The 15,475-nt window shown below is 57.1% G+C and overlaps 1 protein-coding gene across 2 annotated transcripts; it reads right to left on the reverse strand.

The window, feature by feature from the left end:
* Positions 1-78: 78 nt before the first annotated feature.
* On the reverse strand, positions 79-13,888 carry SLC30A3 (solute carrier family 30 member 3). Of its 2 annotated transcripts, none has more exons than XM_089528252.1 (8): positions 13,723-13,888; positions 8,243-8,463; positions 6,614-6,760; positions 5,646-5,799; positions 4,354-4,558; positions 3,691-3,796; positions 2,343-2,477; positions 79-1,452 (listed from the first exon to the last, which is right to left on the reverse strand). In XM_089528252.1, exons 1-8 carry the CDS (start codon positions 13,797-13,799, stop codon positions 1,307-1,309), a joined length of 1,191 nt encoding a protein of 396 aa, XP_089384378.1. In that variant the 5' UTR covers positions 13,800-13,888; the 3' UTR covers positions 79-1,306. The 2 variants fall into 2 exon arrangements, with proteins under 2 accessions (XP_089384378.1, XP_089384379.1); XM_089528253.1 differs by lacking the exon at positions 13,723-13,888 and adding an exon at positions 11,353-11,398.
* Positions 13,889-15,475: the final 1,587 nt, after the last annotated feature.

Below are 15,475 nucleotides of genomic sequence, written 5' to 3' on the forward strand. Positions count from 1 at the left end.
AGTTGTAGGGAAACCGCTTCCTCCCCCACTTCCCCCAGAGGTCTTTCCATGCCCTAGTCACTGGTTGGTTGTGTTCAGGCACGTTATTTTATTGGATTCACTGGTACACATGGCACAGGAAAGAAAGACAGACAGACAGATACGTTTGTACTCCACAAGACAACAGACACAACACGTGTGCACCAGGAGGGTTTGGCTTGTGGCTCCTCAATGCATGATGTGGATGGTAGCCCTACGCCAGCAACAACAGCCCTCCCCACCATCTCCATTGCTTAAGGCTGGGGGCTGCTGCTTCCCACAGATCTTCCCCACCAGCAGCAGGCTGATGATAGGCAAGTCTGGACCTGGACTGGACTATTGGCCTCCCATATGCAGTTTTTCTTCTGAGTCCTCGGTCAGCCGCATGTCCACTATCCTCATGGGAGAGGGCAGGTCTTGGGGTGCCTATAGCATGGAGTTGCCCCCACCCTCGCCCCGCCCGTTCTCCAGGGGCAGCCAGAAGGACAAATTGGCTCCTGCCTCTACCCAGCTGTTGCCTTTGGTCTGGACCTCCTGTGGACTGACTGTTGCTGTTGCTTTATTTCCATGCTTCTAGCATCCCATGAAGAGCTGGGGCAGTATCCTGAGGGCAGAGGGATAGAATGTGGAGCTGGCCAATGCGTGCTGTGGGAGCAGAGAAGGGCAAAAACCAAGCCCAGCAGGACAAGGAACTGGCCTTGCCCCTAGCCCACCCAAACTCTGGCCAGGGGTTCTCCTCGCTCTCCTGGCACAGGGGTTGCTCACAGCAAAACAGGCAACATCCCCCACCCGCCTCCCATTGTTGGGGGAAGAACAGCAACGCTCCTCTGGGCACACTTTCCAGACAATACATCCATGGTGGCAAGTTTTTGCTCTTAGCATGACACAAACACACGCATGCAAAAACAGATATGTGGCCAAAACAGAAGGCCTGGCCGAGCACCAGATGCACCCGGCTTGAGCAGGCAAGACTGACCGAGTCTCCCCTGCCAGCTGGACGCCGTTGGCACTGCCAAGGCCAGGTCCCCTGTTGGCACACCAAAGACACTTAGGCAAAAATGATCAAAGAGCCATAGCCCCTGCCTGGCTGGAATGTGACACGAAGATGTGAGGAGGGAGCATGGCTGGGCCCAGGGCAGTGACACCCTTTGCCACCCTTTCATGGAGGCCTCCCTGGCACTCCACCTTCCTCTGTGCCTGCTCTGGCTGAACATGTGCAGAGGCCTTGGGCGGGAGGTGGCAGCCTCAGGAGTGGCAGTGGCAGGTGCCATGGGTTGCGGTGGGGCCTTCAGTCCCGTGGGTCCTGGCATTGGTGGCATGAGGTCATGTCTTCCAGGTAACGCTCCACCTGGATGGTGCAGGAGACGAAGCCAAACTTGCTCTGGAGCAGAGCCGTGGCTTCCTGCCGCACAGTCTCCATGTCGGCACCGGACTCTGAGGGCAAGAAGCGGGGGAAATGGGGGTGAGCCTGGGAAGCAGCTGGGGCCACTGCTGCCCAATTCCACCACCCCCCAACACACACACAGAGATGAGGTCAATTGTGGGGAAGAGAAGGGGAAGAGGAAGGAATACTGTCCGGAGGGACTATCACCCAGAGGAAGCCGACTTTGAGCCCCGAACCTTTGGGGATTCTGCCTGGAAGCCCTGAGAGTGGAGGCTGCCAGCGAGAGTCAACACAAACTGGAGGGACCAACTGAAGGCCCATTGAAACAAGGACTTCATCACGTCAGGTGGAGTTTTTGGAATACACTTGTCCCTCCACATTCACTGGGTTAGGGGCACAACCCCCCCCCCCTTGTGAATAGGGAAAATCGCAAATAACAAAAACACCATCTTTTTAGTTGAGAGGACACCTCTCTAGGAATCTCTTTAAGTCCTCCAGTGGAACTCTGTGGTCAATGCCAAACAGACACTGACCATAGAGTTGTACTGGAGAAGCTACAAATGCCTAGTAGAGTGTTCTCTCTAGGAATCTCTGGGTCTTTTAGTGTAACTTTTAGTTAAAGTTGACCATAGAGTTGCACTGGAGGACCTAGAGATTCCTAGAGAGGACATATTAATCAAATCCATGAATAATCAAAGCCGCAAATATGGAGGTAAGAGTGTATTCTCCACATTGAAAAACAAGACAACAACCTTGTCACAGGCTCTGGCTCCCAGCTGTGTTGGCATCCGAATGGGCAGGAGCTTGAGAGTCTCAGCAGAGAGCATCACCCCCAAATCCGACCCCTTCTGCCAGGTGGGGCAGCCCACGCCCCCTCCTCTTGTTCCTTCCCCCCTCTCTGCCCCCATTTGCAGCAAGGCCTGCAGTGGGTTTGGCTCACCAATTGCCACGTGAACGGCCACAACATGATGGCTGAGGGTCAGGGCCCAAAGGTGCAGGTCATGGGCGCCCTTCACCCCCTTGACGGACAGCAGCATCTCTTTCACGGCCCGGAACTCCACGCCTCGAGGGGCTCCTGGAAAATAGGAGAACGAACGTGGGAGCGACAGCGGAGCCTGGCCCTAACCCCTTCCCTTGGATGCAAAGGCCGCATCCACACTGGAGAGAGAAGGGGGGGTCAGGCAACGCTGCATTTTATCATTCTATTTGTTTAACTTGTATGCTGAACATATATGCCAAACAGGATTACACTGGGAGGAAAGAGGAGTGAAATGTAGAGGAAGGGACATCAACAATTGAAGTCATGCAGATGTGACCCCATGCGCCCAGCAGAAAAGCCTCTTGAAAAAGTCAAGGAACAAAGGGCAATGGCAGGTTTGGAGTCGAACATTAAGAAACAAACATAATGGCCACAGGCAGACGATGAAAGCATTTAAATAGTTCTCTGAAGGTGCCAGCCACAGATGCTGGCAAAAGGTCAAGAAGAACCTCTTCTAGAACATGGACACATAGCCCCCAAAACCCACCCAAAAACGACAGTTCAGATTATTTTTACATTTTGATTTTTAAGTATTTTTATGGATTTTATATTGCTTGTATTTGCTTTATAGGCTTTATACAGATGGTTTTATATGTGTTCTGTTACTTGTGATTGTTCCTGGCTTGATCCACAGGCCTTTAAACAGAGGCTGGATGGCCATCTTACAGGGGAACTTTGATAGTGAATTTCTGCATGGCAGAAAGGGCTTGGACAGGATCAGGGCCCTTCTTGGGGTCTCTTCCAACTCTAGGAGTCTATGGTTTTAGGTAGGGGAGAAATAAATAGTATAATGGTTGAACCAACGGGTTCAAATGGCAAGAGAAGAGATTCCACCCAAACGTTGGGAAGAGCTGTCCAGCGGGAATAAAAGGCTGCTTTGGAGGGCGGTGGAGAGCCTTCTTTGGAGGCCTTTAAACAGAGGTTTGGTGTCTATCTCTTGAGAGTGCTTTTGCTGTAGATTCCTCAATGGAAGGGGGTTAGACTAGATTGATTTTGGGGACCCCTTCCAACTCTAGGATTCCATGATGCCTGGAAGCAAAAATGCTAAAGAAAACTGTAAGTGGAAATAGAGGTGTTTTTTAAAATGGAAAATGGCATTCCCTTGTTGACACAGTCCCCTGGCCAGACTCAGGAAATTTTTCTCCCTCCGGACCGGTCAGTGGGGAGGCCAGTTCCGAGAGAGCCGAAAGCAGCGCCCGGTGGCCCCTGTCCTGGCTCCCTCAAAGCGGCCACTCTCTCACTCACTGACCTTCCATGAGGACACGGAAGACGTCCCGGAGGATGGTCACGGTGGAGCCCAGCACAAAGAGGGAAAACAAGAAGGTACTGACTGGGTCGGCAATCTTGTACTGAGGCTGCAAAGAGAAGGAGAGGCCCTGGGAATCCTTCCGCCCCTCTGCCCCACAAATCCTGGCCCAGACCCCCTTGGGCAAACCACAAGAAGGCCACCAGGCCCAAGGTCCCTGAGCCTGCTGGGGGTCTTGGACCCCTTGCCCACTGGCCCTGGCACTTGTCTGGGCAGCAGCTGCTTCACTTCTGGCCCTGATGTCATCGGCAGTTTGGGGAATGAGCGAGGGGCTACTCCTTTTGCCCTGGCTAGTATCCCACCCAGACACTCTTCTACACAAATGGGGCAGAGATGCCCTTCTTTCTTAGCCCCTGTGTCCCAGTGGGGCAGGACCCTTGTCTCTTCAAGGGTGCCCTACAGGAATGGCTGTGGGGAGACCCCAGTCTCCTGGGGGACGCTCAGAATCCAAAAGGTCTTCTGAAGAGCTGGAGCAGGGAGGAAGGGGCAATGAGGCATGGGCCAAGCGCCCAAGGGTCATGGGGCAAGCGCCAAGGGCCAAGGAGAGAGGGCAGGGAAGGAGGGAGAGCCAAGACTCCCCCAACAGGACCCCCATTCCCTTCCTACCTTGAAGTAGATGACGGTGGCGGCCACAAAGACCCCAATGCTTTGGAGCAGGTCCCCCACCACATGGACGAAAGCCGCTCGGACACTGGTGTTGCTGTGGGTGGGCAGTGGGGGCTCACAGGGGCTGTCCCCAATCCGCTCATAGCCCTCCCGGCCCGGTCCGTGGCTGTGGGCAGAGCCAGACTGGTGTAGAAGGTAGGCCATGCTGCGGAGGAACAACAGAGTGGTCATTGCAGGGCCACCCGCCACCCCTGGCCCCCAGACCCACTCCTCAAGCAATCAGATCACCCGGCCCCCCACACTCAGCACCCCACACAGCAGGGCCCACAGCACCCTTTTTAGCCCTGGGGTGGCCAGTGGCAGCGTTGCAGAAAAGACAACCCCTTCTGCTTGGGGTCAGGTTAAGGTTTGAGGAAACCTCTTTTTAAAACACACCTGGGGTCATTTCCACTCCCTTCCCACCAAATTCCTTGCTGGGGAACAGACCCCCATTATTTCCTTTTCAATGCTGCCAGGGGAGATTCAGTGCCAATGAGCAAAAGCCATGTCCTTGGACAGGGAGGGAGATGGCAGGTCTCAAAGAAGGCCACCCTGCAGGCATGCAGGACCATGGTTGGGGGCCAGCCAAAGGTTATCTGGGGGTGCCAGGGCCATAGAAACCTCGGCTCTGGCTTATTTTGACTGGCCAGTTCAATCTTAGGTGCAAATTGGGAGAAGGTCCCAAAGAGACATGGGTCTGGATGGCGTGGCCACAGGGCACATGGGCAGGGTTGCAGGTCTCAGCAGGTGTGACCTCTTGTCTCCCGTAGAGACCCCAGCCTGTTTTCCCCCTGGAAGCCCCATCTGGAGGTGGGGGGTACCTTTCCCCTGGCTCCCCACCTGCGCCCTTGTCCCCGCTGGCAAGAGCCCTCTGCCTAAGGCTCTGGGAAGCCCCTCCAGTGGGACCTCTGTGTGCTAGCAAGAGGGGTGTCCATTTCTGGTGGCCCTCAGAGGGCAGGGCTTCCCAGCGACGCAAGATGTCCGGTGGAGGCATGCTTGGCACCTCCGCCTGGACTTCCTGAGAAGGTCTGGGACTCTCCCCTTCACAGGTGATGGGGAGTGAAAAACCAGAGGTCAAAGGACACCCCCAGAAGCACTTCAGCTGTGGGTTCCCAGCATCAGCATCTTTAGACTTCCAGCTCTCTATGTCTCTGGGGCACCCACCCACTGGCACCAAAGAGGCTGAGAGGCCACAGACTCCCAGGTCCCTTCACCCCCTGCCCCCCTGGGTTGGCTGCTCCCCATTTCCTCACACGATGTTGACTCCCACGGCGCAAGCAGAAGTGCCCAGCATGGCCGAGGCCTCAATCTCATAGTCGTTGCTGATGATGCGGGCCGAGGCCAGGTAGACCAGGACCCCCGTGACCGTCCAGATGGAGAGGACAGAGGCCAAGGCCCCCAGAGTCTCTATGGGGAGAAGAAGTAGCTGGTCAGGTGCCCGCTGACTATCTGGCCCACATGCCCACAGCAGCCTCCTGCCCTCTGTCCTGCTCAGGAGGCAGGAGTGGTGGACATTGGACATCCTCCTAGCACCAGGAGGGCTATCCATCAACCCATGGTGTGACCAAATTGGCCTGAGCACTTTGTGCACCTCTCCTGCCTGCCCCCCCCCCCCCCAGAATCCACCCCATCAGATCCCACTTGGTTGCTCCCAAAATCATCTGTGGGCAGAGGATGGGCACAGGGGCTGGGCAAACTCAGTTGCAGCTCCTGCGTCCCGCCAAGGACTGTGGGGCAACCTTTGGACCAATGAGCCCATACTGCCCCCTTCAGCTTTGCCTACTGCATGGGGAAGCAGCGCCAGGGACGGGGAGGGGGCACCCCTTGGCTGTGGTGTGGATTGGGGAAGGGCTTTTGGAGTCAGGGGTCCATCCCAGGAGTTGCGCTCACACCGTGAGTGAAAGCATCAGCCTCACACGAGTTCAGCCAAGGGGGAAACAGGAGCTGAATGGGGGGCTTCGAAAAGTGCCCAAATACATTATCCATAAAAGAAGTGCCTTCAGGAGAAGCAAAGGCTGGGGGGGGGGGGGGGGGAGATTGAGAGTTCCAGCCCACCAGTTTGTGCTCTGGGCAAAGGTGGCAGCAGCCATGACCCGGCCAGAGTGGCAAAGGAGCAAAAGAGAGGATGGTCAGCCCCCTGGGCCACAGTGTGTGGGAAGGGGTCAGGTAAGGCAAGGAAAGAGCCCTTGGTCACTAGGGCTGTGGGGCGGGTAGGGCCTACCAGAGCGATGCCAGCCGAAGGTCATGGTCTTTGTGGCTGGGCGCGTGGAGACCCAGAGGGAGAAGAGGCTGACCCCCATGCTGCCCATGTCCGTCAGCAGGTGGGCCGCATCCGTCATGATGGCCAGGCTGTGGGCCAGGTAGCCCCCTGCAAGGCAAACAGAGGGGATACTGGCAGCAACGAGGCGTAGGAGTCCCCTGGAGCATCTGGCTGGTCTGCACATGAAGGCTGGCTTCCCAGAGGCAACTCCTGGTTCTCAGGTTGCCAGGCCTCCAGGTGCCAGCTCAGGTTTTGGGAAGAAAAGCAGGATGGAGGGAGGCCAGGGGAGAAATCTCAGGGTGGGTTAGCAGCCCTGAAAGGGATGGAGGAGAGGGCTGTTGTGGGTCTGTGGGTGCCCTAAAAGTTCCCTTCCCTCCTGAAGCTGTGGAGAGTGCCCTCCAGTGGCACTGCATCGCTCCCAGCTGCCATGGGGCCCTTTCTAGGTAGGGGACCCACCTCAAAACAGCATTTTAAAGTTTTGTGGTGGTGTTTGGTTACAGTCAAATGTTCCCCCCCCCCCTTTCTTTCTTATTGAAAATGTGGGGCAGAGAGGGCTTGCCAAGAGATGCCCACAGACTCCTTGATTCCCACTCCTGCCTTTCAGCCCACCCCGCCCCCATCTGTGCCTCACTAGCGCCCAGGCTCTCTGGCTCCACTTGAAAGCTTGGGACATAGGTGTTGCACCAAAAAGCCTGGTTTGGGTTGAGGGAAATGGGGCAGGGAGCCCATGGGTGCTTCCAAGACAGGGAGCAGAGCCCCAGAAGCATTGCATTGGGCATCAGTGCCCTTTTAGGGCCTAGATTTTCATGCCTCTGGAAAGAGCCTGGAACCCAGGCCCCCATTCCTGAGTCCTGTGGGTCAATACCCCACTGGAAGCAAGGTCCATCAATGGCAGCGACTGCCTCCACTGCTAAAAACGTTCTGCCATCCTCACCCAGTTTATGAAGCTCCAGGTTTGGATGGCAATCTTGAGCCCTCAGGGTGCAGAGGCCCCAGCTCCTGGGTTTACTGCCCCTCTGCCTCCTTCCAACCCTCCTCCATGCCTTGCCCTGTTGTTCACACTTGCTCCTTTGCACTCTCAGGTGAACAAAGAGATGTGTGTGCAAAGGAGAAGGTGCGAGGGCTGCTGGGGCAAGACCCAAAGGGCAGCCAGAAAGGCCTCCCGCCTAGGATTGCCATCCCTGAGGACCTCCAACCCGGGAAAAATGTAGGACAAGGTTTAAAAATGTAGGACCTTTTTTTTCCCCTGGGAAAAAAAAAAGGTCCTACATTTTTAAACCTTGTCCAAGGCCTCGCTGGGGCCTGGGAGACAGCGTCTCCCAAGCCCCAGCCAGGCCTCGGAGGACTCCGCAATCATGGAGCCGCATCCAGGGCCTGGCTGGGGCCTGGGAGACAGCATCTCCCAAGCCCCAGCCAGACCTCGGAGGACTCTGCGATTGCGGAGCCGCCTCCAGAGCCTTGCTGGGGGGGAATCCTGGGGGCGGGGCCAAACTGGGGCGGGACCGTGTGGACCCGCCCCAAACCGGGAAAGTCCCGCCCCCAGGTGGGATATGGCAACCCTACTCCCGCCATCCCTCCGGTCCCACTGACCTATGACCTCTCCGATCATGAAGAGGAAGCAGACGGCGCAGGCAATCCTGAGCTTCCGCTGGGCCTGGAGTTTCTGCTGGCTTTGGCTGGGAGAACAGGGTCCATGGCGGTGGCAGTGGGGGGCTGCGAGGGTCTCTGTTGCCAGCCCCATCATGGGCATGGCTGTGTGCCCGTTCTCTGGGGGCAGGCCAGTGAAGGTGCCCTGGGAGCCTGCAAAGAGACTGAGAGGACATCGGGCGAACATGACTGTCCATTGACTCCTCCATTTGTTACCACAGAAGACGCATGGCTCTTCTCCCTGCTTTATCCTCCCAACAACCCTGTGAGGTAGACCAGGTTGGCAGCGACTGGCCCAAGATCACTCAGGCAGTTTCAAAGCCCAGTGGGGGCTCAGCCCTGGGTCTCCCCAGACCCAGAGTCCTATAGCTGGATCTGGCCTGTCTCAGTCCAGGGGTCCTGGAGAAAACAGCCATAGAATCATAGAATCACACTCCAGTTTCTCAACATCCTTTTTGAAGTGTGGGGCCCAGAACTGGACACAATATTATTCCAGGTGGGGCCTGACCAGAGCAGAATAGAGTGGCACTATTACTCCCCCTGATCTAGAGACTAATACAGCCTAAAATTGCATTGGCCTTTTTAGCTGCTGCATCGCACTATTGACCCATGTTCAACTTGTGGCCTACTTGGACTCTCACCTCCCATAAGTCTCTCGTTCAGCCAGGTCTCCCCCATAAGCCTATAGCTGTGCGTTTCATTTTTTCTGCCTAAGTGCAGTACCTTACATTTCTCCCTGTTGAAGTTCATTTTGTTAGCTCTGACTCAGCTTTCTAATGTATTTAAGGTCATTTTGAATCTTGATCCTGTCTTCTGGAGTATTAACTATTCCTCCTAATTTGGTGTCATCTGCAAATTTGATAAGTGTGCCCCCAATTCTGTCCTCCAAGTCACTGATAAAGATGTTGAATAGCCCTGGCCCCAGGACAGAGCCCCACTGGACACCCCACTGGTCACTTCTCTCCAGGATGAAAAGGAGCCATTGCTGACCATCCTTTGGGTTCAACCAGTCAACCGATTATAAATCCATGTACTGTACCAGTTGCCATGTCTAGCCTGGCCCTTGGGCTCTCTTCCAACTCTGTGATGCCATGATTCCCTTTCCCATGGTGACCAACCACTTAGAAGGCAAATGATTGGAAAAGGACACACAAAAGTGGGTGGGGGATGCCCCCCCCCCATTTGTAAATGGCTCCAAGGAGAGGCAGGCATCCAAATACAGAACTCTGGGGGGAAAGACCTTTGTCTCCTAAGGACTCACTGTAGAGCCAAAAGGGATTAAAGAGGGCAAGCGGAGGGGGTCCTCGGAGGAAGGAGGCAGAGGTTGCTCCTGACAGAACCCCAGTGACGCTCTGGTTTGTGGGGTCCTGCTGGGAGCAAGAGCCCATCCACTTGCCTCATTTCATCCCTTTTTCACAGTCACCCAGGAGCCTGAAGTGCCCAGCCTTGTGGCCCCAGAGTTGCCTGCAAAGGGCCAAGAACGGCGCTTCTTTTCCCATTTGTTCCAAGTTCCTTCTGCGCATCAGAGAGGCCCAGGAAACAGTTGTGCTAAACTCCCAAGGCCCAGAGTGACCTCAGCTGCTGTGGGTGAATGTTGAGTCTGGATGCTGGCTTTCCTTTTCCCATCAGGAATCAGGGAAGGAGGAAGGTCACTGTGCTGTTTGTTATCTGGATGTAGACAGGTGTTGTAGCCCCTTTGAGACTAGAATCATAGAGACTGAAAGAAAGAGCTTGGCAGCATGAGATTTCGTAGATCATCTCACTGCATTCTGTATTCCTTGCAGGGCTGCCGGGTGGGAAGCAGAAGGGCCCTTTGCCTTGCAAGACTTGCGGAAGAGGGAAACTGAGCCAGCCTGCTAGGTGCCTTCTGTGCCCTGGTTGCATGGCAGGCATCAGCTGCTGGGATTCCCTCTTCTGCATCCGCTTTGCAGCCCTGTCCCAGGATCTTCTCACTGGCGCCTCTTTAGACAGACTGCAATGAATACTGTTGTTTGGTCCGGAAGGAGCCTCTTCAGCCTCGGAATCCCTTTTTGGAAGACAGGCGGGAGATCGATTCCATAAACACATTTTTAGAGATGCCACCCAGAGACTGGCCGGCCTTGTCTTCACTTGGGTTTCCCACCAAAGCTACCAGTCTCATGATGCCTTTCTGCAAACCTGCCTTGCCCTCCCTAGTTGTCCTTGCGGTGTTGTCTTCTGCCACTCTGTCTCAGGAGGAAGACTGGGGGCCAGGGACTGGAAGGGTCCCCCCCACAAGGGCAGGCGCCCAGCCGGGGGGCCCTGAAGGGGCACTGCATCGCTCCCAGCTGCCCTGGGGCCCTTTCTGGGCGGGGCACCTGCCTCAAAACAGCATTTCAAGGTTTTGTGGTGGCGTAATGGTTTCAGCGTTGGACTAGGACACTGGGAGACCAGGGTTCGAATCCTGGCTCAGCCATGAAAACCCACTGAGTAATCCTGGGCAAGTCACATTCTCTCAGCCTCAGGGGAACACAATGGCAACCCCCCCCCCCCCCCAAGCAACTTGCCAAGAGAACCCTATGACAGGTTAGCAATAGGGTCACCATAACTCAGAAGTGACTTGAACGCAAACAACAACAAATGAACCAGCTGCAGGGAGGTGAATAGAGCTGTGTATGAAATGGTGCATGGCATGGGTGAGGCAGATGCCCGGGGGAGCCCCACTGGGACAGAGGGGCTCCACAGCTGCCATCTCAGGGCTCTTTCCCAAGGCTCAGTCTCAATGAAGTGTATGAAAAGGACAGCCAAGCCAGGGCCGGGCAGCAGGGGTGCCCTGCCATGCCTTCCCAGCAGGGACTCTGCCACTTGCCAAGAAGCCTCCCTGGCCTGCGCCAGTGGCATCCTCTTCCCTCTCCTCCCTCCCTTGCTCCTCTCTTTGCCCCATTGCACCCCAATGCAAGCCAAGGAATGGGAAGGAACTCCCACAAGGCCAGCAGCAAGTTGGTTAAAGCAAACGACATGGCCAGTGAAAATGCCACACACACACACACACAAGTAGAATCATGGAATCATAACATCATAGAGTTGGAAGATACCTCCAAGGGTCCTGATCCAGTCCAACCCCATTCTTCTGCCATGCAGGAACTCTCCATCACAGCATCCCCATTGGCAGATGGCATCCAGCCTCTGCTTAAAGACCTCCAAGGAAGGAGACTCTGTCACCCTCCGAGGGAATGTCTTCCGCTGTCAAACAGCCCTTACTCTCAGGAAGTCCCTCCTAATGTTGAGGTGGATCTCTTTTCCTGGAGCTTGCATCCATTGCTCCATTGGGTCCTATTCTCCGGAGCAGCAGAAAACAAGCTTCCTCCCTCCTCAGTATGACACCTTTCAAATATCTAAAGAGGGCTATCATGTCCACCATTAACCCCCTCTTCTCCAGGCTAAACACACCCAGCTCCCTCAGTCCTTCCTCTGAGGGCTTCATGGTTTCCAGGCCCTTCCCCATTTTGGTCTCCCTCCTCTGGACACATGGCTCCAGTTTCTCCACATCCTTCTTGACTTGTTTTGCCCAGAACTGGACCCGGTGTTACTCCAGGCGAGGCCTGACCAGAGCAGAATGCAGTGGCACTATGACTTCCCTTGATCTGGAGGCTATACTTGTATGGATGATGCCCATAACAGCTTGCTCCATCCCCAACATGACACCCCTTCAACCATCACGCCCCACCTTGGCCGCCTCTTCTCCAGGCTAAACATGCCCAGCTTCCTCCTAGGGCTTCCTGCTTCCCACCATCTTGTTCTGTGCTCAGAGGCCAAAGGCAGACCCAGGCCCAGGATGCGCCTTACTGGCCCTGCCTGGGTCCCTTCTGGCGCAGCAGCAGGGCAGCAGACGCGTGTGGGTGCAAGGCTTGGCAGCCAAGGCTGGCACTGCAGCTCTCATTCACACACGCTCCCACTGCCTTTGTCTGGGAAGGGCCTCCCCAAAGGGATGCGCTCCAGATAAAGCGGGACGGGGGGGGGTAATTAATAGCAAGGCATGGCTGAGTGGATGCTATCATCTCCCAGGGGACCCCCCCCCCAAGCCATCCCAGGGCCACTGCCTCCGCTGCCGCCGGGAAATGGTTTGGGAGCGGGGTCTCCTCTTATAAAAACAGAGGGGATGATGGAAGGCAATGGCCAATTGGGGGGATGGTCCTTGGCAGAATGGTCGTCCCAGTGGCATTACTAAGACCGGTGTGGCCCAGTGTGGTCACTCAGGGTCTCATTTCCCCATTGACCTCCTAACTCTGGCTGAAGGCTACGGAATTCTGGGAGTTGGAGCTTGTTGTGGGCCCAGAGCGGACAGAAAAGACCCCACAACATACTCCAACTCCCAGAATTCCGTAGCCTTCAGCCAGACAACAGGTTAAAGCGGGGCCAAACCGGGTTATTTCTCCAGTGTGGGCGCATGCCTCCTTAGGAATGGTTCCTGCCTCTTGCTGGATGTAATGCCGATGGTTGTGCCATAAACCCTGAGGGCTCAGCATGTGTTTTGGCCATTGGGCTTCCAAGGCTCAAAGTCCGACTGGCCCCCCTGGAAGCCTCTGGAGCCAAGTCACACTCTCTCAGCCTTTTGCCCAAGGGAACCCTGCGAGAGGGGCTTTACAGTCAGGGTTGATCTGAAAAGGGCACTGGGGGGGCACCCTGGGGGCCAGGGGCTTCGGAGGGACCCTCCTGCCACAGCCAGCCCTCCTCAGCAGATGCCGCTGCCACGGAAGCCTCGGGGCCAGAAGCCCAGGAGGCTGCTCCCCTCCCCCCGGACCCCGACCTCGGGCCCCAGAGGCAAGCAGGGCGGCAGGGGAGGGGTCCGAACCGACGGGGGCAGGGACCCTCTTTGCCAGGGAGGGGACGGGGCTGGGGGGGTCCTGGGGTCGCCCCTCGAGGCCGCTCCCTCCGGAGAGACACCGCCGTCGGCCGCCTTCCCTTCCCTTCGCTCCCTGCCTCCGTCTCTGGGCTTCCCAACCGCCGGGCCTTTCGGGCACCGCTGCCCCCGCCCCGGTCTGCCGGAGTGCGGCTCCCGGGACGGGGCCCTTTCCAGGAGGCCGTTTCCTCGCCCGCGCCCCGGGGAAGCCCCTTCCCTCCCGGACCTCGTCCGTCCGTCGGCTGCCCTTCTGCGCCGCTCCGCTCGGCCCCAGCGAGCCCCGAGGGTCAGGGGCTGCAAGTGGGGGCCATTCCCGAGGAGGCCCAAGGCAGGCAGGGAGAGAGGCCGTCCGCCCTCTGCGGCGGGGCAGTTTTGGCGCAGCGAAGGGCCCTGCTCTCCTCTCCTCTCCTCCGCAGCAGCCGCAGAGCGGCCGGGCTGCCTCCCTCCGGCCTTCCCTCCCGGGGCGCCGGGCTCCCCTCCTCCCTTCCCCCGCAGAGCCCCGACGGCAGAGAGAGCGAGGCAGGGAAGGAGAGGGGGAAGGGGCCCGGCGGCGGGGGTGCCTTACCTCTGGAGCCGGAGGCCGGAGGAGGCGGCGGAGGGGGGTCCGCGCTGCCTCCCGGGGCCCGAGGGGGAGGCCTCCATGGGATCCGGGCGGAGGGGCCTGGGGCTCGCCGTCCGCTCTCCTAGTCCGCGCTCTGCCCTCGGTCCGCAGGGCTGGAGGGGCGGGGCCAGGGAACCCCAGCCCACAAGCCACGCCCCCTGCGGCCGCCCCCTCGGGACTAGCCCCCCTCCCTCCCTCCCTCCCTGCCAGGGCCCCGATCCCCAGCCAAGGCCCAGCAGCCTCTCGCTCTCTCTCGCTCTCGCTCTCTCTCTCAGGCTCCCCTCGAAGGGCGGCGGTCAGCGCTGCTGCCTAGTCCGGGGGACCCAGGGCCTAGCGAGGCGCCCCGGGGGCCGGTAAGGGGCCGACGAGGGGCTCCGGGGGCGGCGCTGCCAGACCCCAATCCCGGGCTTTGGGGAGGTTTCGGTCCCTTTCTGCTCCTCGGGTCCCAGGAAGCCCCTTCTCGGTGCCCTTTCCTTCCAGGAGAGCGGCTGGGAACCGGGTTTGAAGGAAAGGACCTTCAAACAAAGAAGGGGGGGGGGGGGGCTCTCCGGCCGTTTTCGTTGAGCGGAATTAAGCCCCCCCCGGAAGACGGATCCTGGATGAAGGCGGTTTGTGGGGCGGAAAAAGACCTTCCTTCCTTCCTTCCTTCCATCCTTTCTTCTGCCCGTCCTCCCTCCCTCCCTTCTCTCCTTCCTTCCTACCCTTCTTTCCATCCTTTCTCCCTTCCTTTCTCCCTTCCTTTCTTCCTTTCTTCTGCCCGTCCTCCCTTCCTTCTCTCCTTCCTTCCTACCCTTCTTTCCATCCTTTCTCCCTTCCTTCCTTCCTTCCTTCCTTTCTTCTGCCCGTCCTCCCTTCCTTCTCTCCTTCCTTCCTACCCTTCTTTCCATCCTTTCTCCCTTCCTTCCTTCCTTCCTTTCTTCTGCCCGTCCTCCCTTCCTTCTCTCCTTCCTTCCTACCCTTCTTTCCATCCTTTCTCCCTTCCTTCCTTCCTTCCTTTCTTCTGCCCGTCCTCCCTTCCTTCTCTCCTTCCTTCCTACCCTTCTTTCCATCCTTTCTCCCTTTCTCCCTTCCTTCCTTTCTTCTGCCCGTCCTCCCTTCCTTCTCTCCTTCCTTCCTACCCTTCTTTCCATCCTTTCTCCCTTTCTCCCTTCCTTCCTTTCTTCTGCCCGTCCTCCCTTCCTTCTCTCCTTCCTTCCTACCCTTCTTTCCATCCTTTCTCCCTTTCTCCCTTCCTTCCTTTCTTCTGCCCGTCCTCCCTTCCTTCTCTCCTTCCTTCCTACCCTTCTTTCCATCCTTTCTCCCTTCCTTTCTCCCTTCCTTTCTTCTGCCCGTCCTCCCTTCCTTCTCTCCTTCCTTCCTACCCTTCTTTCCATCCTTTCTCCCTTTCTCCCTTCCTTCCTTTCTTCTGCCCGTCCTCCCTTCCTTCTCTCCTTCCTTCCTACCCTTCTTTCCATCCTTTCTCCCTTCCTTCCTTCCTTCCTTTCTTCTGCCCGTCCTCCCTTCCTTCTCTCCTTCCTTCCTACCCTTCTTTCCATCCTTTCTCCCTTTCTCCCTTCCTTCCTTTCTTCTGCCCGTCCTCCCTTCCTTCTCTCCTTCCTTCCTACCCTTCTTTCCATCCTTTCTCCCTTTCTCCCTTCCTTCCTTTCTTCTGCCCGTCCTCCCTTCCTTCTCTCCTTCCTTCCTACCCTTCTTTCCATCCTTTCTCCCTTTCTCCCTT

The sequence above is a fragment of the Sceloporus occidentalis genome, unplaced genomic scaffold (assembly GCF_023333645.1).
Source record: "Sceloporus occidentalis isolate IW3139 unplaced genomic scaffold, rSceOcc1.0.p SCAF_6, whole genome shotgun sequence".
Classification (NCBI taxonomy): Eukaryota; Metazoa; Chordata; class Lepidosauria; order Squamata; family Phrynosomatidae; genus Sceloporus; species Sceloporus occidentalis.